Consider the following 18,616-nt stretch of genomic DNA (forward strand, 5'->3'; position numbering starts at 1 on the left):
TCTCTAAACAGGACTCCATTTTCCACGTGTGCTTACGAGAACAGACTTTGGGTTTATCAGGACAAGTTTTTATTTTTTCTGGAACCATATTCAATGACGAAGTCTTCCAAGGCCACTTCCTATGGACCAACAAGCCCCAGGAAAGTGTGGAGAAGATTCTCCACAAGAGGATTTTTAAGTTTCTAAGCAGAATTGTCAGACCCCAAGTGTGCATTCCCCACAGGCATCAGCGATTTGAAGAAGCACTTGGTCGTTGGAGCCCCCCGGCAGCCTGGCCCCATGAGACTCGCCACTTAGGTCCTTCTGAGTCTGTGGGGCTAGTTCCACCTGAGGGTAGGACGAAGGCTTGGAAATCAGCACCCGCCTCTACTGTCTACCCAGTTCATCTCCAGTAAAGGGCCTCACTCACCACTTGTTATAGGTTAAATTGTGTTTCCCTGAGAATTCCTCTGTTGAAGCCCTAACCCCCAGGACCTCGGAATGTAACTCTATTTGGAGATATGGTCTGTAAATAAAGTCACTAGGATGGGCCTTAATCCAATAGGACTGGTGTCCTTATAAGAAGAGGAGATTAGGCCACAGACACACACAGAGGGAAGACCACATAAGGACCCAGGGTGAACCTGGCCATCTCCAAGCCAAAAAGAGAGGCCTCAGGAGAAATCAACCCCATGGACACCTTGATCCCAGACCTCACCTTCCAGCACTGTGAGACAATAAGTGTCTATTGTTTAAGCTACCCAGCCTGTGGTATTTTGTGATGGCGGCCCGAGCGGACTAAGACACGACTTACTTGTGTTTTCAAAAACATATCTTCCCCACCTAAAATAAATAAATAAAATAAAGAAAGACCAGAGAGAGAAGAAAGGAAACAACAACCAAATTATCCACAGGGAGAATGTTTGGTAGACCTGCCTGTTCCTGGATGACCTATTGAAGCTTGCAGGGGGATTTCAGGTGCAGCTTAGGATAACCACAAGCAGTAATCTTATTCACATCACTTGGTTATGACATCATCCCACTTTTTTTTCCCATGGTGCCTGTTTGTTTTCCCCCCACCATGATGGGGAGCCGAGAGGAGAGTCTGGTGGAAAGAGAGACTCTGGAGTTGGTAACGGAACACCCGGGCTCCCAATCCTGGGTTCGTCCCTCCCTGGCTCTGAGACCTTGAAAGCTTGACTTAATTTCTGTAAACTTTAGCTACTCCATCTTTAAAATAGGGATAACAGTGCCTATTTCACAGGTCGTTTTGAGGATTAAGTGGCATGGGGTATACGGAGTGTCTGAGGTATAGGTAGGAATCTGACAAATACAAATTGACTAATGTGGAATCCAGACTCTTTCAGAGTCTGACTTGCAAAGGCAAAATACCACATTTGTCTCTGTTATGTAATCCTCTATTATATGTAATCAGCTGAGATTTCACATCTATTATGGTCATTTTGAATTTTGATTTTGTCATCTGCAACATTACTCTTGCCAGCTTTGGTCATCTGCTGTTGGTCATCAGCTGCGTATTGACTCAACAGGCCTGAGGATTGCATGTCACCAGATGCCAAGTCATTCAGTGCTATTGAAGCCTTCCTCTTTGCCAACCTCCAATTCCAAGAGACCACCAAAGTTCTGACAACATTATTTCTTCATCGTGCCTTGTGTGTGCCCCTCCTCTCCATCCTGACAGGCATGATCTTGCTTCTAGACCTTCTTCCGTCACCAGGACCACGGCCTCCCTACCCCACTTTCCTCCTTGAGTTCCTGACCTTCCCAATTCATTCTCTGCATTGCTGATGGGGACATCTGACAAAAATATAAACAGAAGCCGGCCCCCCTGACTACTGAAGAATGTCCACTGATCACACTAATCGTATCTACCTTCTTCAGATAATCTTCATGTTGGGTTTTAATGTGTTCTGTTCCCAGTGAACATTTTGAAACCCATTAGAACAGAAGAGTTTTAAACAGGTTTCTTTTGGTGTGTAGTTTTCTCCTAAGTAAATGATGTTTTTTGATAGCAAAGTTTGTATTCTAGACTTCTCTGTATTTATTATCACCCAGACCCGTAGAGTGAGTCGGTACCTTGCACACATATATTGGATGACCTAATGCATGAATGAAAAATGACTATCCTAATTTAGAACTTATCTGTGGCCTCTTGGGACAATAGGGAACCAAGATGCAAAAAGCAAAAAAAGAAGATGGGAAGAGAGTCAGCCCCTTAGTGCTGAGGGAGAAAGGGATGCCTCTTGTCTTAGTCTGGGATATGGACATCAGAGCCCGAGACACGTGCTTGGAAGTTGATTGTGAGACGTGATCCTGGCAAACAGGAGTGGGGGATGGGAAAGATCAGAAAGAAGGTTAAAGCAAACACAAGGATGCGTCCTTGAGTTGGTCTCCACTGTGGCCAGTGGGGGTCCATCCTGCCTGGACTTCTAATGAGTAGTAAGAGCTGCAGAATTGCCTGTCTCTATGAAGAGAATTTATCCACCAGCCCCTGACCCCATAGGGCAGGTTTCCTCTGAGGATCAGGGCCATGCATGGATGACGTCCAGGTGGTTTTCACAGTTCTGGGACGTCATAGAAGCCCTGGGGGAGAAAGCAAGGGATGGGAACATAGATGAAGGGCAGTGCTGCCAGGTCTCACCTTCCTGGAAGTGGGTCCTTGTGGTTCTGGGTGGATCAAATGTAGGCTGAGAGTGTGAGGCAGGGCCCAAGGGCTGCTCCATCCATCTCTGCTTGTCCAAACCCTTCTGTGTCTGAGAAGAGAGGCAGGCAGATGCTCTCCATTTCAAATCATTCACTTAATCATTGACAACTTATTCACTGACCACCTACCAGGTTCAAAGTTCTGTTAGGCACCACGTTGGTCTAAATAGCAACTCCCTAATTCCACTTGTGAATTCACAAAGAGTTGGTATTTTTCCTATGAGATGTAGGCATGCCATCAAAACACTGAGTTTCCTGACATCTCTGGTCATGAGTTCAGATGCTCTAGTCTTGAAATGGGAGTCCTGGTGACAGTCTCCTCAATAGGAGTCTTTTGATTTATAATTCATCTTGGATCTCATTTCCACAGTAATGGGTGGTGAATTATCAGAGATTCCATCTGCTTGGACCATCAAAGGGAACCCTTGTGCCAAGAGCAGAGTATCCAGCCACACCTCTGCGGAAAGTAATAAATATATTGGTAGGGTTTTTCTTCCTTTGAGGTTTTGCCAGGCTATCCTAATATGAGCATCTGTGGCCATCAGCTGGCCACTAGCCAGCGTGCTCCATGCGTCCTCCAGTTTGCAGTTTGGGCTCACCAAAGTGCCAGAGACTGGATCTATCTGCAAAGGCTGCACCTCTGGGTTTCAGCCAATTCCAGTGGGCGGGTGGTCCTCATCATTTACCTCTTTGTCGAACCTTGCATATGAGACTCAGAACTGACTACCTTTGTTTGCTTGGTTAGAGACACCCGCCTGTCCATGAGCTGATAAAGGCCAGTGCAGGTAGGCATTCAGGATCCCAGATCTCAGCAGGCAAAACTTGTCACCCTGGGAACCATTGGTTGAGGAGTCTCCAACCTGACAGGGCATCAGAAAACGCAGGCCACCTGTGCAAAGACAGAGAGTGTGTCTGGCTTCTTTCTCAAGGGGCCCCATGTTGCTCTGAGCTGCAGCTGGAAGCTCCTGGCTCCTTCTTGGGTATTGCAGGGGCTGCGGGGGCCACCAGCAAAGAAGAATTTCATGTCCAACCTGTAAATGTTTATCCCGGGCATCCTGCTGAGCTGGAAACAAGGATGTATGGTACTTAAAAATGATAGATAGATAGATAGATGATAGATAGATGATAGATAGATAGATAGATAGATAGATAGATAGATAGATAGATAGATCGGTTGATCTATCTCACCAAAAATTTACTGATCTGTTGCCTTCCTCTTTGGGTCTTTATGAACATCCCCCAATACTTCCCTTCCCCTTCCGCTTCGCTTCCCATGCCTCAGTCCTTCCCCATGCCCACATGCGGCCGAGAGCAGGTGGTTGCTCACCCACTCCCCATCTGGTGAATGGCTGGGCCTAGAATCCAGATGTGTCCTTGCAAGAGCCCCAGGGCTCTTGGGGGTCTACCTGACTCTGTGCCACCAGCTCTCCTGGGATCCTGAGCCCCTCACACTCTCTCAGCCTCAGCGGGCTCCATTCCTTTGTGCCTCTAGCTCTGGGACTGGCTCCTGCTTTGGTGTTTGCATCGTGCCTGCCCTTCCCAGCTCTGCCCCTCGAAGCTAGGCCCTATAGTCCTGCTTGCTGACTCATCTCATGGCTGAGATGCCCTCATCCTGCAGGTGGTCCGTTTGGATGACACCCATGTGGCCAGCTTAAGACCCACCCTGCCTGGTGGCCCTGCTGCTGCCCTCAGACCACCCAGTGAAGGCCCTGTCTTACTCTGCTCAGGCTGCTGCAGCTTAAACAATAGATAGTTATGTCCCACAGTTCTGGAGGCTGGAAGTCGGAGATCAAGGTGCCAGCATGGTTGGGTTCTGGTGAGAGCTCTCTTCCTGGTTTGCAGACGGCCATCTTCTTGCTGGGTCCTCATGGGATCTCTTTCTCTCCTTATAAGGACACTAAGCCCAGCATGAGGTCCCCACTCCATAGACCTCATCTAAACCTAATCATCCCCCAAAGCCCCCACCTTCAAATGCCATCACACTGAGGATTAGGGCTTCCACATGAATTCTGGGGGGAGGGGGACACAAACATTCTGTCTATAGCAGCCCATGTTCTCCTCTCTTGGTGAAACTCCTATTGACCACACCTCAGTCACCTCCAAAGAGCCTGATTTGTGTCTCACTGCATGTCAATGACACCTCATTCTTGCCTCGGATCTGTTCCTTGACACCAAGGGAACTGCCAAGCCTTGGACACCTGTGTTCATTTCCTGTGGCCACCTGACAAAGTACCACACTTTCTCACAGTTCAGGAGGCTACAAGTGTGAGATCAAAGCCCCAGCAGGGTTGGGGTCTTCTTCAGGCTCTGAGGGAGAATCCACTTCCTGCATCTCTCCAGGCTTCCGGTGGCTGTCGGCAGTCCTTGGTGTTCTTACTCTTGTGCCTGCATCACGCCAATCTAGGGCTCCATCTTCCCATGGCCACCTTCTCCGTGGTGTGCTTCTGTGTGTCCTCCTCCTTTATAAGGACACCAGTCCCTGGACTTAGAACCCACCCTGATCCAGTAAGACCTCACCTTTACTCATCACATCTTCAGATAAGGTCCAAATAAGGTCACATTTTGAGGCTCCAGGTAAACATAAATTTGAAAGGACACTATTCAACCCACTGCGGTACTCTAATTTTAAGTGATACTAAAAAAAAAAGAGAGAGTTATTTTGTTTTAAATCCTGCCCGTGTCTTGCCTACTCAATTCCTTGAAGAAGTGCCTAGGGTATATAAATAGATAAGGTGCCTGCCCTCCTGGGGCTCTCAGGATAATGGGAGAGGCTAATGGGTATGAGTAACTCTGGCATTGCATTTTATGGTTATCAGTAAAATAGAGATAAAAGTGACAATTCTATCCAATTGGGAGTAGAGAAGGCTCTGGGAGGGCTTCTCAAAGTGTGAACTGAATGATGATTAAGACACATAGTTATGGAAAGAAAAGGCATTCTAAGAAGAGGGACCAGTTTGTCCATAATTCTTGAGGTGGTCCTTTCAGGATCTCTTATAGGACTTTATGGTTTTCCCACAGAAGTAAAAAGCTCACCTGGTGTCTGGGTTGGGGCTGCCAGGAAGTTCTCCCATCCATCTCTAAGTGACTGGCCCCGGCAGTGGCCCATTGAACAAGAGCCATGCAGAGCCCCTTGGAAGGCCGAGCATTGCTTCCCGGCCCATCTCTCTCTTTGCCAGCCACAAATGTGAGGACATTTATTTGACCAGCCTACATGGCTGTCTCCAGTGTTGGTATAAACCTTCATGGAGTGCTTTAAACTCAGCACTTAGATATGGAGAAGACTGGAAGACCATATGCCTCCCTTGCACAGAGGGAGCTCATTGTCTGAGGTGACATTACAGAATATCTGTTAATGCTCATCAGTGGCACCAGGCCTTCTCCTCTGCCCTCAGGGCACCAACCCCACTCCAAGACTTGTCCTCTCATCATGGTTGACCTCACTGATTTGCACAACATCAACATTTATGTATGGCTGGTGATTCCAAAAGCTGCACTTCCAGCTTCAAACTCTCTCCTGGTTGGGGTCCAGTTCCAACAGCCTTTTGGACATCTCTGCCTGGAGGTACCTTAGAAACTTCAAACAGTATGAACCAAACCTGCTCCCCTCAATAGTCACCTGTTCTGGTCACTTCTCACTACACAACTGTTTGGAAGAGTGGATTACATATGCTAGTCCTAAATATTATTCTCTGTACTCCCAAGAGGGCAGCAGAAACCTATTCTCTATGCCTATTCAGCTCCTGGTAACTGGGTGTTAAAGGACACCATTATGGACTGAATTGCCCCCTGCCCCAGATTCATATATGAAAGCCCTAACCCCCAACGTGACTGCATTTGGAGATAGGGCCTTTAAGGAGGTCATTAAGGTTAAATGAGGTCATAAGGGTGGGGCCCTATTCCAATAGGACCAATGTCGCTTTAGGAAGAAGAAGAGACAGCAGGGAGGCATGCGCACGCAGAGGCAAGACCACGTGAGGATCTAACTAGAAGACACACATCTGTAAGCCAAGGAGAGAGGTCTCAGGAGAACCCAACCCTTCTGGCACCTTGATCTTAGACTTCCAGCCTACAGAACTGGAACATAAATGTCTGTGGTTTAAACCACCCAGGCTCCAGTATTCTGTTAGGGTAGCCCAAGCCAACTAAGACAGACCTGCCTGGGATTTGCCTGTTCAGGGTTTCTATATGGGCCCCAGAGGATGAGCCATCGTTAGTTTTCTCCGGGACCAGCTACATAATTCACAGAGCCCAGTGCACAATGAAAATGTAGGGTTCCCTGTTTCAGAAGCAGGGAAAAAAAGCTGTTTCTTTTCTTCTATTGTCTCACCACCTGTCATGTTGGTTTTTATTTGCTGTTTACAATGACAATAACAGGCATGAAGATTTTCAGGCATGAGTACAGATCCTCATAGGAACTGACTGGACCCTGACGTCTCCAGGGGGGCAGAAGAGAGGGTGGCAGGGGCCCCTGAGGTGGGAGTGGGAGGCTGAGACCTCATCCCAGGCTGGTGCGAGGTGGGGCTGCACGTGAACTGAGGTGCCAAGGCCCCATTAGACTTCACTTACACCAACTCCAAGGAAAAATTCTCAAAATTTCAAAATGGTGACTGCAGAGCATGAAGCCCCCAGCACAGTGCCCTTCTGGCCTGGAGCCCTGTGGGACCGCATGGGTAATGCCCTGAGGCTGGCCTGGCTTCTCTCCTGCGTCTTGAAGTCAGGAGAACCCTAATAAAGCGTGCATCACTGTAAGTGCTAAAGCTCTACTGATAACCTCATCGTTCGGCAATTCGGGAGGAATATTATGCTCCACTTTTCTGTTAAAAGTCACCTGTGTCCAGAGCTCAACACATTCAAGCCAGCTTTGCAGACCACCAGAATTACCTTTCTCTTTCTTTTGGTGCTTATATCCACACGCTCACTTTGCTGTTTCATTTGAGCCCCATCCTTTCCCACATGTGCCTTTTATATGATCTCTGAATTCTGATACCCACCTGCCTGCCTGCCTTCACTGTCACCAGCCCAAATGGACACAAGGCAGTACCACTGCGTGGCGCATGGAAGAAGGGAGGACTCCTACGCAGGGTGGCCTTGTGCTGGTTACTTAATATCTCCAGCGTTGGTGTTTTCTATTATAAAATGGTGATACCATCTGCCCGCAGGCTTGGGAGGGCCGCAGGAGAACTGCAAGGCATTCAGCAGTGTTCTAGCACCTGCCCCCCAACCCGCAGCCTCCCCGACATGGGCCACCCTCCCTCAGACTGCTCAGATGCCACTTCGCTTGGTGCCCTCTCAAGCCACTAACTAGTCCTCCCGACTTGTGGGCTGGAGTAGGGCCTCTGCTCAGGTGGCCTGCCCGAGCCCTCCAACAGCTCTCCCCTGGAAAGACGGTGGGCAGATGCCCTATGCTGTTTTGTCCGAGGGAGGAAAAGTGGGAAAGCCCGAACGGCCTTCAGAGACTGAGAAGCCTGAGCCTGCTTTTGCGCCCTGCCACCTTCCTGAGCTTCTTCATCTGAAAATGGGCATAGTAATTCCTGCTTCATAAGGTTGTCAGGAAGAGGGAGTCTCCTACAAGAGATAAAAACTGAGTTTGGCATGCAGCAGGTGCTTAATAAATGTCATCTGCTGCCCTGCTTTCCCGTATAGATTTTGGAGTTCAGCAGGTGATTGACTATCCCAGCAGCAGGGGTAGAGGACAGTGTGCTGGATTAAGGAACACCTGACCCCGATTCTTCTGTGTTTTATACTCCTGGTAATCTCTTGACTTCTCTGAGCCTCTTTTTTTTCATCCTTACATGAAATGATGAATACTTGCCCTGCCTACCTCCCAAGGTGAGCTATGTTGAAAATTAAGTAAGTGTCCTTTAACACCCAGTCAGTTACCAGGAGCTCTACAGGCATAGAGAATAGGTTTCTGCTGCCCTCTTGGGAGTACAGAGAATACTGTGAACGTTTATACAAAGAGAAAGGCTTATTAACACCACGGCCCAAGGTTTAAGCCACTAAACATCAAACAGAATGCTTGGCTTTCTTCTTCCCTGCCCACCCCCGGGTCCTCTGTCTTGTTGGCATCATACAGGTGTGCCAGATGCATTTGGGGAAGACAGCCCCTATGGTCAGTCACATCTGGAGCACCTTCACTTACCCAGCATGTGATTTTTTTTTTGTTTTGTTTTCATGAATATAAAGGACAGCTATGGAAGGGGGGCTGACTGGGCGCCGGGGTGTAGGTGGGAAGGCAAGGCTCAATCGCTGTGCAGGTGAGAAGGCTGTAGGAGATGTGTGTGACCAAGCCTCCTAGCCCTGGGCATGGCCTGAGGCAGCCCCTAATGCATTCATCATATATTAGTACAGTATTACATGCAGGAACACGTTAATTAGGATTCAGCACTCAATACTGAATCAGAATCCAAATCTGAACATCTACGTGATTCCTGCCGAGCAGCCTGACTCCCGCCTAGGTTTACAATGGGGAACTCACTACCTTCAAAGCTTATTCCCCATATTTGCATGTCTCTTTTAAAAAAATGGTTCTGTGCCTTCCATCCTTTAGCGGAACTGCAGAGGGGTCAAGAGCCAGGAGCTCTGGAACCACACTGCCCAGGACCCAAAATCAGTCTCCTCCCTTTCTTGGCAGTGTGACCTCGTGAGTTACTTAACCTCTGTGTGCCTCGGGTTCCTCATTCAGAATATGAGGGTCCTAGTAAAACTTATCTCACAGGATTGTTAGGTGATTGAGTGTATTCATGTGAAAAGCACATAGCAAGTACTTGGGAAATGCCAGTTATGATTGTTACTCTCTGATTTCTTGTCCCCTTTATGAAAGTATAAAGGTCGAAGAATAATGAAAGCACATTAAAAGAAAATATGCCAGGCGGAGAGATAAATGAACTGTTTGCATAAACATGAATTAAGAGAGTCACACTCAAGGAAGAATTGTTCCCGTTGAGGACAGCAAACATCTGGAAGGAATTAAATGGGGGAAGAGGGTGGGTGGTGGTGGTGGTGTGGGCTGAGAACATACTGTGACTGTTGGAAGGAGATAATTCATTTTGGTGGTGGGTAAGTGATCCCCCCCCCCAAAAAAGGGAGGCTGCTCTGGGCTTATACAGCATGATTTGATGCCCAGAGACTATTTACCCCTCCAAGTAATTTCTGTTTTGATTAGCCTGGATACCTAAAATGTCGAAACCTTTCCTTTGAGCTAATTCATTACCTTCAAAAGGCCCCTTCCCAAATGCAAATATACTAACGCAAAAAAATAACAAGGTACCATTTTTACATCTGTGAAATTAACGATACGAGGATTGGGGCACTCAGCTGCACTGTTTCAACTGGAAGCCTAGAACATCTGGGATGGGCACATAAATAGATGCAACTTTGGGGTGAAGTGATTTGGCTGGAGATTTTTAGAATCACAAAAATGTTTATACCCTTTGATCTACTAATTTAACTTCTGGGAATTTATCGTTAGGAACATTTTCAAAACAAGGAGAGACTTTCCTGCATTTATTGTCTATGACTGAAAAAAAAAATTTCAATGGTAAGAGAATGGGCAAATTACAACACATCCTCTTGATGGACTCTATGGGGGGGGCACCAAAATCATAATTACGAAAGACAGAGAGAAGGATGAGAACATGTTTATGAAATAATCAAACTAGAAAACAAAACAAAACAAAACAAAAACACAACCTCCGAAATCAGATTGTAAAGATTGGGGATGCCTACAGATGGAGCGAGAAAAAGAAAACCAGTGTGCTTTGTTGGAGGTTGTGGGATTGTGGGAGAATTTTTTTCTTTCTTTCATTTGGGTGTACGTTAATATTGGTTGTGCAATGAACAATAATAAAAGACCCAAATAAACTCTCAAGGAAGGGGTAGCCGACTATCACTACCACATGGGCAACGGTCAGCCCAGTTTCCTGGACAGAGAGAGGGGGCCCCAGAGCTGGCAGGTTCTGAGAGGGGGGCTGCCGGGCAAGGCCAGGGCCCTCCAAGGGCACAGAGCACGAGTCAGGCATGGGCACCACCTGCAGAGGGAAGGAGGGAGTGGGGAGCCGGCAGAGAGGGGGAGTAAGGGAGATCACCTACTTCGTGGTGTAAGCAGGCCTGGAACTTAAAGCAAGTAGATTGCCCTGTTCCCCTTAGTCACTCACAAATCCCAGGTTTCAAACCAGAATTTGCAAAGCCCAGAGTGTTCTTTACTGCATCTGATAAACTGTGGTGTCTGTTTGAACTCCAGGGGCATCACGGGCAGGGACTGCAACCAAATTATCGGGCTTTCTGTTTTCCAACCGTCCTGTCTCTAACACTTGCCAACCAATCTGGGTCGAATATGGGACAAACACACTGGTTTTAAAATCAAATTCTGGCCTATGATGATTGCTTCAGCAGACAGTTCCTGTGGTTTCTTAGGTTGTGATTGGGTCATGGATTCGTTTCCCCAGAACCTCTACTCTTATTGACAACGCTTCAGCTAAGCTTCCAGAGCATGGAGCAGGGGCAAGAACCATTGGACCAGGAGGCAGAAAGCATGCCATTAGGCAGTTCCTTTAGACTCTCTTAGCCTCAGTGTTTTCACTGGAAATTGGGGAAATTTTTCACCAAAGACTGCATAGACTCAAATCCAATGGCCAAAGTCTGAAAAGCCCAGACAGATGAAGCTAAACAGGGCCCAGTTTGGGCCACATGACAAGTCTCATGCCCAGAATGAAGGAGATGATCCTTCTACCATATTTTGCCCAGTCCGTCCGCGTTTTGGAAAACCACAGTTAGATCAAGCACCACCTCTAAGGGGATGTGGACACACTGAAGTATATGTAGAGGGCGGCCAGGATGTATGGAGGTTTAGAACCTAGTTAGGCGAGGACAGATGAAGGAAATGCAGATTTTCAATCAGAAATTTTGAAATTCTGAAGAGCTGTCTTGTGAAAAAAATATTTCACTAGCTCTATATGACCCCCAAAGGGCAGGGTCAGTGGATAGAAACTACAGGAAGGCAAATTTCCAGTCTGAACAGAATGCAGAACATTCCAACAGTTATAAGTAATTGGAGGCAGAGAGGCGGGTATAAGCAGATTGTAAAGACTGTAAAGATTGGGGATGCATGCGGATGGAGCAAGAAAAGTGGGTGCCAAGTGGGTCACCACTTGGCATGTGGTTTTCTTGGAGATTAAAGTTCTGGGGGAGGGAGAAGCTGAGAAGTGCCCCACGTGGCACTATGGGCCTCTGAATCTAATCTTAAATGACATAGTTTCTCCAGAAGCATGGTGGCAGCTAGTCTTCATGTGGCTGAAGCACCTGCACAACTATCTGTCCCCTTCCCCGCCTGAGGTTCTGGAAGAGAGCTATCCTATCCCAATTTCTCATTGTTTGAACAGGCTGAGGATGAAGTCCCCTGCTGTGCCCATTCCAAGATTTCCAAGGCAGAAATCCCTCTGTGCCTCATCTGCCCCCACCTCTTACTCTGTCCCACTTCTATTAGTAGTTTCCATTTCTCTAGTGTGCAGAGCAGAGGTGGGTACAGCCCTGGTCAGTGCACAGCAAATAGATGGCAAGCATCTCTAGGCTCCTAGCACCAGGGTTTCTGGTATACCTGAGTCAGCGCAGTCCGCAAGCTTCCAGGAGGAGACACCAGATTGCAGTTATTGAGATGCACATCCCTCCCCTTAGTATTGTAAAATAGCTGCTTATCACCCAGAAAAGGAAACCTCTCTGAGAGGAAAGGGCAAAAAGTCACTGAGATGGGTTCATTGCTTGAGGAGAGAAATAGATGATTTAGAAAAAGGGTTGGGGGGGGCAGAGAAGGGAAGGGATGAATATAAAAGCATCTATACCTGCGCTGAGGGGCCCTCGCGCAGCAAGGGAGGGGATGGGGGGGTGGGACCCTGAACCCAGGAGGCTGGGAAGTACAGTGTTGCCCCAGAGCCTGGCTGAGTCCGCTGCTGGCATGGCTCCTTCAAACGATTCTGGAGCAGACTTGTAGGGAAGCACCCCAGTTCTGGAGCAAGCAAGCCCGCAGGGTGGAATCCTGGCTCCATGACTTACTTGCTGTGCTACCTTGGGCGACTTTAACAGCTCGCTCCCCAAAGGGGGATAAGAATGATACCTACCTCCTACCGTTCAGAGGTTAACACTCAATATCTTCGGGCTAACCACGTGAAACCGCTGATGGCCAGTCATGTTCCACATACAGAAATGACAATAGCATAGGGATCGACCTCAGACATAATGGGGAGTTGATTATGACTGGTCTGCCCCTTAGAATTATCTCGGGCTCTTTGAAAAACGCCGAAGCTCAGGTCACACCCCAGACCAATTTAATCACAATTTTTGTGGGCAAGACACCTCACCAGGTGAGCCTACTGGACAGACAAGTTTGGGGACCACTGGCTTAGCACAGTGCCGGGGATCTATTAAGAGTCACCTTCTGCTTTCCAAACTTCACCTGTCGTTTATCGAGCACCCACTGCATGCCAGACCTGCCTCTTGGGACCTGGGACCCTCCCCAGCCGAGCTGACCTCTCCCCCCTCCCCCCCCCCCCCCCCCCGCAGTGTCCAGGCCCCGGAGCTCCCCGGACGACCTGAAGGCGCTGACTCGGAACGTGAACCGGCTGAATGAGAGCTTGCGGGACTTGCAGCTGCGGCTGCTGCAGGCTGCGCGGCAGGCGGACCCGACCGAGCAGGTGTGGAAGGTGCAGGACGCGCTGCAGAACCAGTCGGAGTCGCTGCTGGCGCTGGCGGGCGCCGTGCAGCGGCTGGAGGGCGCGCTGTGGGGGCTGCAGGCGCAGGCGGCGCAGACGGAGCAGGCGGTGGCCCTGCTGCGGGACCGCGCGGGCCAGCAGAGCGACGCGGCGCAGCTGGAGCTCTACCAGCTGCAGGTGGAGAGCAACCACAGCCAGCTGCTGCTGCGGCGCCACGCGGGCCTGCTCGACGGGCTGGCGCGCAGGGTGGGCGTCCTGGGCGAGGAGCTGGCCGACGTGGGCGGCGCGCTGCGCGGCCTCAACCACAGCCTGTCCTACGACGTGGCCCTGCACAGCACGCGGCTGCAGGACCTGCAGGTGCTGCTGAGCAACGCCAGCGAGGACACGCGCCGCCTGCGGCTGGTGCACAGGGGCATGGAGCTGCAGCTGCAGCAGGAGCTGACCGTGCTCCGCACGGTCACCGAGGACCTGCGCCTCAAGGACTGGGAGCATTCCATCGCGCTGAGGAACATCTCTCTCGCCAAAGGTAGCCGCCTGGCCCACCCGACCCCACAGTGCCTGCCTGGGCCCTACCAGCTCTGGCCTTCTTCCTGCGCACCCCTCCCCAAGGGCCCAGGAGTTCCCACCCGCCCCACCTCGCCCAACCCACTTGCCCCGGGGGGGCGATTCCCCCCCCCCCCCCCCCGCCCCCGCTATTCAGTCTTGCCCTACAGGACCCTGGGATTTTCTGCCCAAATGGCTTGTGCCCATTTCCCAGCCTATGTAGGTCTCTCCCCTGGATAACCTAACCTCCCTTCCACCTCCCAGACAGTACACTCAGCATCCACAACCCCCTGGGCATGAGAATGGCCAAGGCCACCCTTATGGGGGACCAGGTAGTCAGAGCTTGGATGTGCCAACGGGAGCCTCCAAGTGTTTCCTGCTGCGGAAAAGTGGAGGGTTAGGCTGCAGGCTCAGGCCGGGAACAGGGAGGTGCTCCTCCAGGGTCCTGGTATTCCAATGCCTAGAGCCACAAGGAATTGGAGAATCCCAAATTTGAACTTGGCCTTCCAGGCTGTTATGAAGTGTATTCATCCAGGCAGAAGAACACATTTTACTTAACAATTTGTTAGCTTCATTTATAGCTCTTAAATGTCATGGCAAAAATGTGTAGGCCTCCACTGGTATTCTTGCCCCAGGCCTGCAGACTCTAGAGCCTTTAGAGCCAGCTTCTCTCTTTTCCACGCCTAACTGGTCCCCCCACCCCCATCATGCCTTCCTGCTACTGTCTGCCCTACACATCACCGTCAGAGGCACCTTTAGTGAAACGCACTTTTCCCACATTACCCCCCACCCCGCTCAGAACTCCACCAGGGCTCCCCAAGTTCTGCCTGATTCAATAAATACTCCTTAGCCTGACAGTAGGCAATAATAACACCACGGTGAACGCCAGTTATGTCACGTACTGTGCCTTGTACAAAGCATGCTTTGTATGATGCCTTTTATTTTTAAATTTTTATTGACGTATAGTTGACACACAATGTTACATTAATTTCAGGTGTACGACAGCGATTAGATAATTCTGTATACCTTATGCTATGTTCACCACGAGTGTAGCTACCTCCAGATAATGTCTTTTTTTTTATTATGTTGTTAATCACCATACATTACATCATTAGTTTTTATTGATGTAGTGTTCCATAATTCATTGTTTGCGTATAACACCCACGTCTTTTAAAAACAACGGTGAGTGTACTAATTCAGGAAGCTGCTCACAGCCGCACGCCAGGAGGTGATGGAGCCAGGATTTGCACCCAAGCTTTTCTGATCCCAGAGCTGACCCCAGCCTGACTTTCCTGCCTTCTCCTCTGTTCCCATCTACCAGAGGTTATAAATGGAACAGTCTGTAGGGGCAAGTCGAGCAATGTCCATGAGTGAAGTGACCTTGGTGTCAGGGGAGTAGTAGGGGCCATGGCAGGTCCACCTCATTTGGGCCAGGCTGGAATATGGGCCTGGCATTGACAAAGTCTTCCCATTTTTCACAAGAAACCAGAAACATGGAATGTTCTAGAAATTTTTATTTGTCTAATTCTGTGGGTCATATATGGTCCATAAACAGCCTGTGTCCACCCCCCTGCCCCATGGGAAGCATCTGGTCCAGTGGGACACGTCTTGTCACTGCCCCAGAGACACAGCCCGTCCTTCCCATCACCCTGGCTTTACTCCAGCTATTCCTCCTACTGCAGCGCCTCCTTCCTCCTCTTCCTCATCATCATCCAGATCCCACTGATCCTTCAGATCTCACTCAAACCCACCTCCCGCGAGAACCCCGCCAGCCCCTCTAGCTCACTGAAGCCTCCCTCCTCTGAGCGTCTCCATGTATCAGAGCGGAAAGTAGGAATGATGGAGCCTTCCATTTGCATAGTCTTTTCCAGTCCACAGAGTGCTTTGGGGTACATAATTTTGTTTTAAAGTGGGTCCCTACGACCGACTGTGAGGTTGGTTGAAGGCAGGCTTTGTTATTGAGGGCAGGGTAGGATTCTTGCAGAAAAACAACTGAGGCTCCCAGAGGAAATGCCTGATTTACACAAGGCCACACAGCTGGTAATGATCTGACCCAGGACTTTGTGTTTTCAAACAGTGTTAACAAGGTATAATTTATATGCTGCGGCGTTCACCCATTGAAGTGTATAATTCAATGATCAGGCCGGGATGTTGAACCCACTGCCCGGTGCTCACCACACTGCAGTCCACCCCGGCCCACCCCCTAGCGTCCCCCCTGCTCCCCCCCCAGCACCTGACAGCGCAGTGCACAGAACTGGGACCCCGTATATGTTGATGAAGCAACTGTTAGATCTTGAACCTGGACAGTCAGAGCATTGATTTTCTTGTCCCGGGACACTCAGGCTTTCACTTCCCAGAAATCAAAGGAGGACAAGAAGTAGAATTTATTCTTCCAGATCCACACCCCTGGGATTTTAGTTTTTCCCATCTTCTTTCTTCCTTGGCCCCCTCTGCCCACAGCAGTCTGTCAGGTAGTTACTAATAATAGCAACGGTACCAAATTATGACCCAGTCTGAGCCAGACATTGTGTTGACATTAACTCTCTAAATAGACATTAAGGACTACTAATCCTCACATCCTGCAAAAGGGTATTATTGTCCCCATCTTATAGATGAGAAACTTGGATAACTTTCCCACTGTTTCTTACCCAGTTGGCAAGTGGCAAAGTCAAGGTTTGAATGTGGGTCTTTCTGATTCAGAATCCATATTCTTGTCACTGACCATCCTGCTTCCTAAGGTGGAAAGTTACCAGCTCTGAGCAATGAAGGAAGAAAAGAGCGTGGTCCCTTGGATTCCATTTGAGGGGGGGGCTTCCTGGGGGGTAGCCCCTCCCCACTTCCTTCCTCTTGTAGTCAGGAAACATCACCATGCCTCCTGCTGGCACCTCCTCCTGGGCCTCTCTGAGCATTTCATAGCCTGCCTGCTTCTATAATTTGCAAGTGCGCTCTCCTTGGCTTGGACTGAAGCTGCTCTGGGCATCCATTTGTGAAGGCTCTTCCAGTGGGATCCTCCAAGTAGTCTTTCTTTGGTTCTTAAGATTCACCCTCCATTCCCTGGAACCGGAAGTTTCACCTCAGTCCTGCCCAGGTCTGCCTTCCAATCCTCGAGCTTTGCGTTCTCAGTGGGCTGCTAGATTTTGGAGATGAACACCGCTCAGTCCCTCTGGCTCCCGGGATCACCACTGAATCGGGCACCTCCCTTTCCCACCTCCCTCTCTCGTAGTTTCCAGGGACCCAACTGGTATGATTCCCGAGGATTCTCTTTGGCATATCCATTCAATGAGACAAAACTCTACCCTGGCTTTTGGATAAGGGATGTGTTACCAGCTAAGCTTCTGTGCATTTCCATACTGCTCTCTGGAATGGCCTTTCTGCCCTAACTTTGTCCAGTTCCTGTCTTAGTCTTTAAACACACACACACTCACACACACGCACACTTGCACTCTTTGCCCTTGGCTCGTGCAGAATCCACAAATACTCAACTACGTATATTTTTCAAACATGACCTTATTTATGTTATTCCGGGGCTTGACCCCAAATGGTTTTCATTCTCTCACTTCGTTATACAGTTTTCTATGAATTTTGTCTGCAGCTTGTCTTTTGTGTACACTCACAACAGTTCTTTCTGTTTCTGCTTTGGGTTTTCAGTATTAATCATGTCTGTTGAAATCTGTCTGTGGCTGGAAAGAAGCAGAGAACTTAGATGATCAGAGAGAGAAGGCATCCAGGAGCGGGGAGATAACCAGAGACGGGGGCATATCAGGAGGGGCAGATAACGAGAAAGGGGAGGCATTCGGGAGGAAGAAGGTGTGAGCCAGGCAGGAAGGCAGGACTCTCCGCCATATTCAGATGGCCTGTTTGCTGGATGGACAGTTACAGAATCACAGAACCTTACAGTAGTAACAGGCTCTGCAATCACCTAGTCCACTCCTCTTGTTTTACAGTTGAGGACTTGAGGCCCAGAGAGGAGAAATGACTTGCCCAAGTCAAATCCCAAGCCGGTGGCCCAGCTGGGACTTGAAAATCCATCTCTCAGTTAATGAAAACAACTCAGCAGGGCAGATTTATGTGTGAGCTGCTTTTTTCAAGAAAGCACACCATGCAGTGGAGAGCCCAGCAGTGTTTATAAAGGGTTGACATGATGGAGGGAGACCTCGGGTCCCGGGCTCCAACTCTGGCCTCTAGTGCATAGGGACTTGTTGGAGGGATCAAGCATCTGTGTGGATGGGGCCATATGTAAAGAGTGTTTCTGCCCCACTGAGGCCTGGGAAGCAGGGACTGGGCGGCAGCTCGCTGGGCCAGATGGCACTCTGTCCTGTCACCTTCCACATTGGCCTCTCTGCTGGGAAGGGAGTGGAGAGCCTGCCCTGAAAATGAGCAGTGGCACCGGCCTCGCCCACCACCCTTCAGCCCAGGAGGCTCCGAGGAAAGCTGGGCCGGAGCGGGGGCAGCCCCTGCACCTCTGGGCCGAGTGTCCCCCAGGCTGAGCAACGCAGCTGACGGGCCCTGCCCCACACACACAGTGAAGGAAGTGGGAGAGCGTGCAAAGCTGTAGAGGGGAAGCTGACAGCTCAGGGCCCCAGTGATGTCAAGGGGGGAAGGAGGGCAATTAACTGAGGGGCTCCACTTTGGTCAGCCGTGCTGGGATTAGCGCGGTGTGGGGGGGC

The 18,616-nt window shown here is 49.6% G+C and overlaps 1 protein-coding gene across 3 annotated transcripts in view; it reads left to right on the top strand.

Annotated features, from left to right (window-relative positions):
* The window catches only part of SCARA5 (scavenger receptor class A member 5), a 150,623-nt gene that overhangs the window by 58,464 nt on the left and 73,543 nt on the right, over window positions 1–18,616 (top strand). For all 3 annotated transcript variants that reach the window (XM_073892548.1, XM_025874025.2, XM_073892547.1), the window contains exon 4: window positions 13,258–13,932. In XM_073892548.1, coding sequence (XP_073748649.1) covers window positions 13,258–13,932 — 675 coding nt within the window. The remainder of the gene's footprint in view (window positions 1–13,257; window positions 13,933–18,616) is intronic.

This window comes from Callorhinus ursinus, unplaced genomic scaffold (assembly GCF_003265705.2).
Source record: "Callorhinus ursinus isolate GAN/ISIS: 27379988/994484 unplaced genomic scaffold, GSC_fseal_2.0 scaffold4, whole genome shotgun sequence".
Classification (NCBI taxonomy): Eukaryota; Metazoa; Chordata; class Mammalia; order Carnivora; family Otariidae; genus Callorhinus; species Callorhinus ursinus.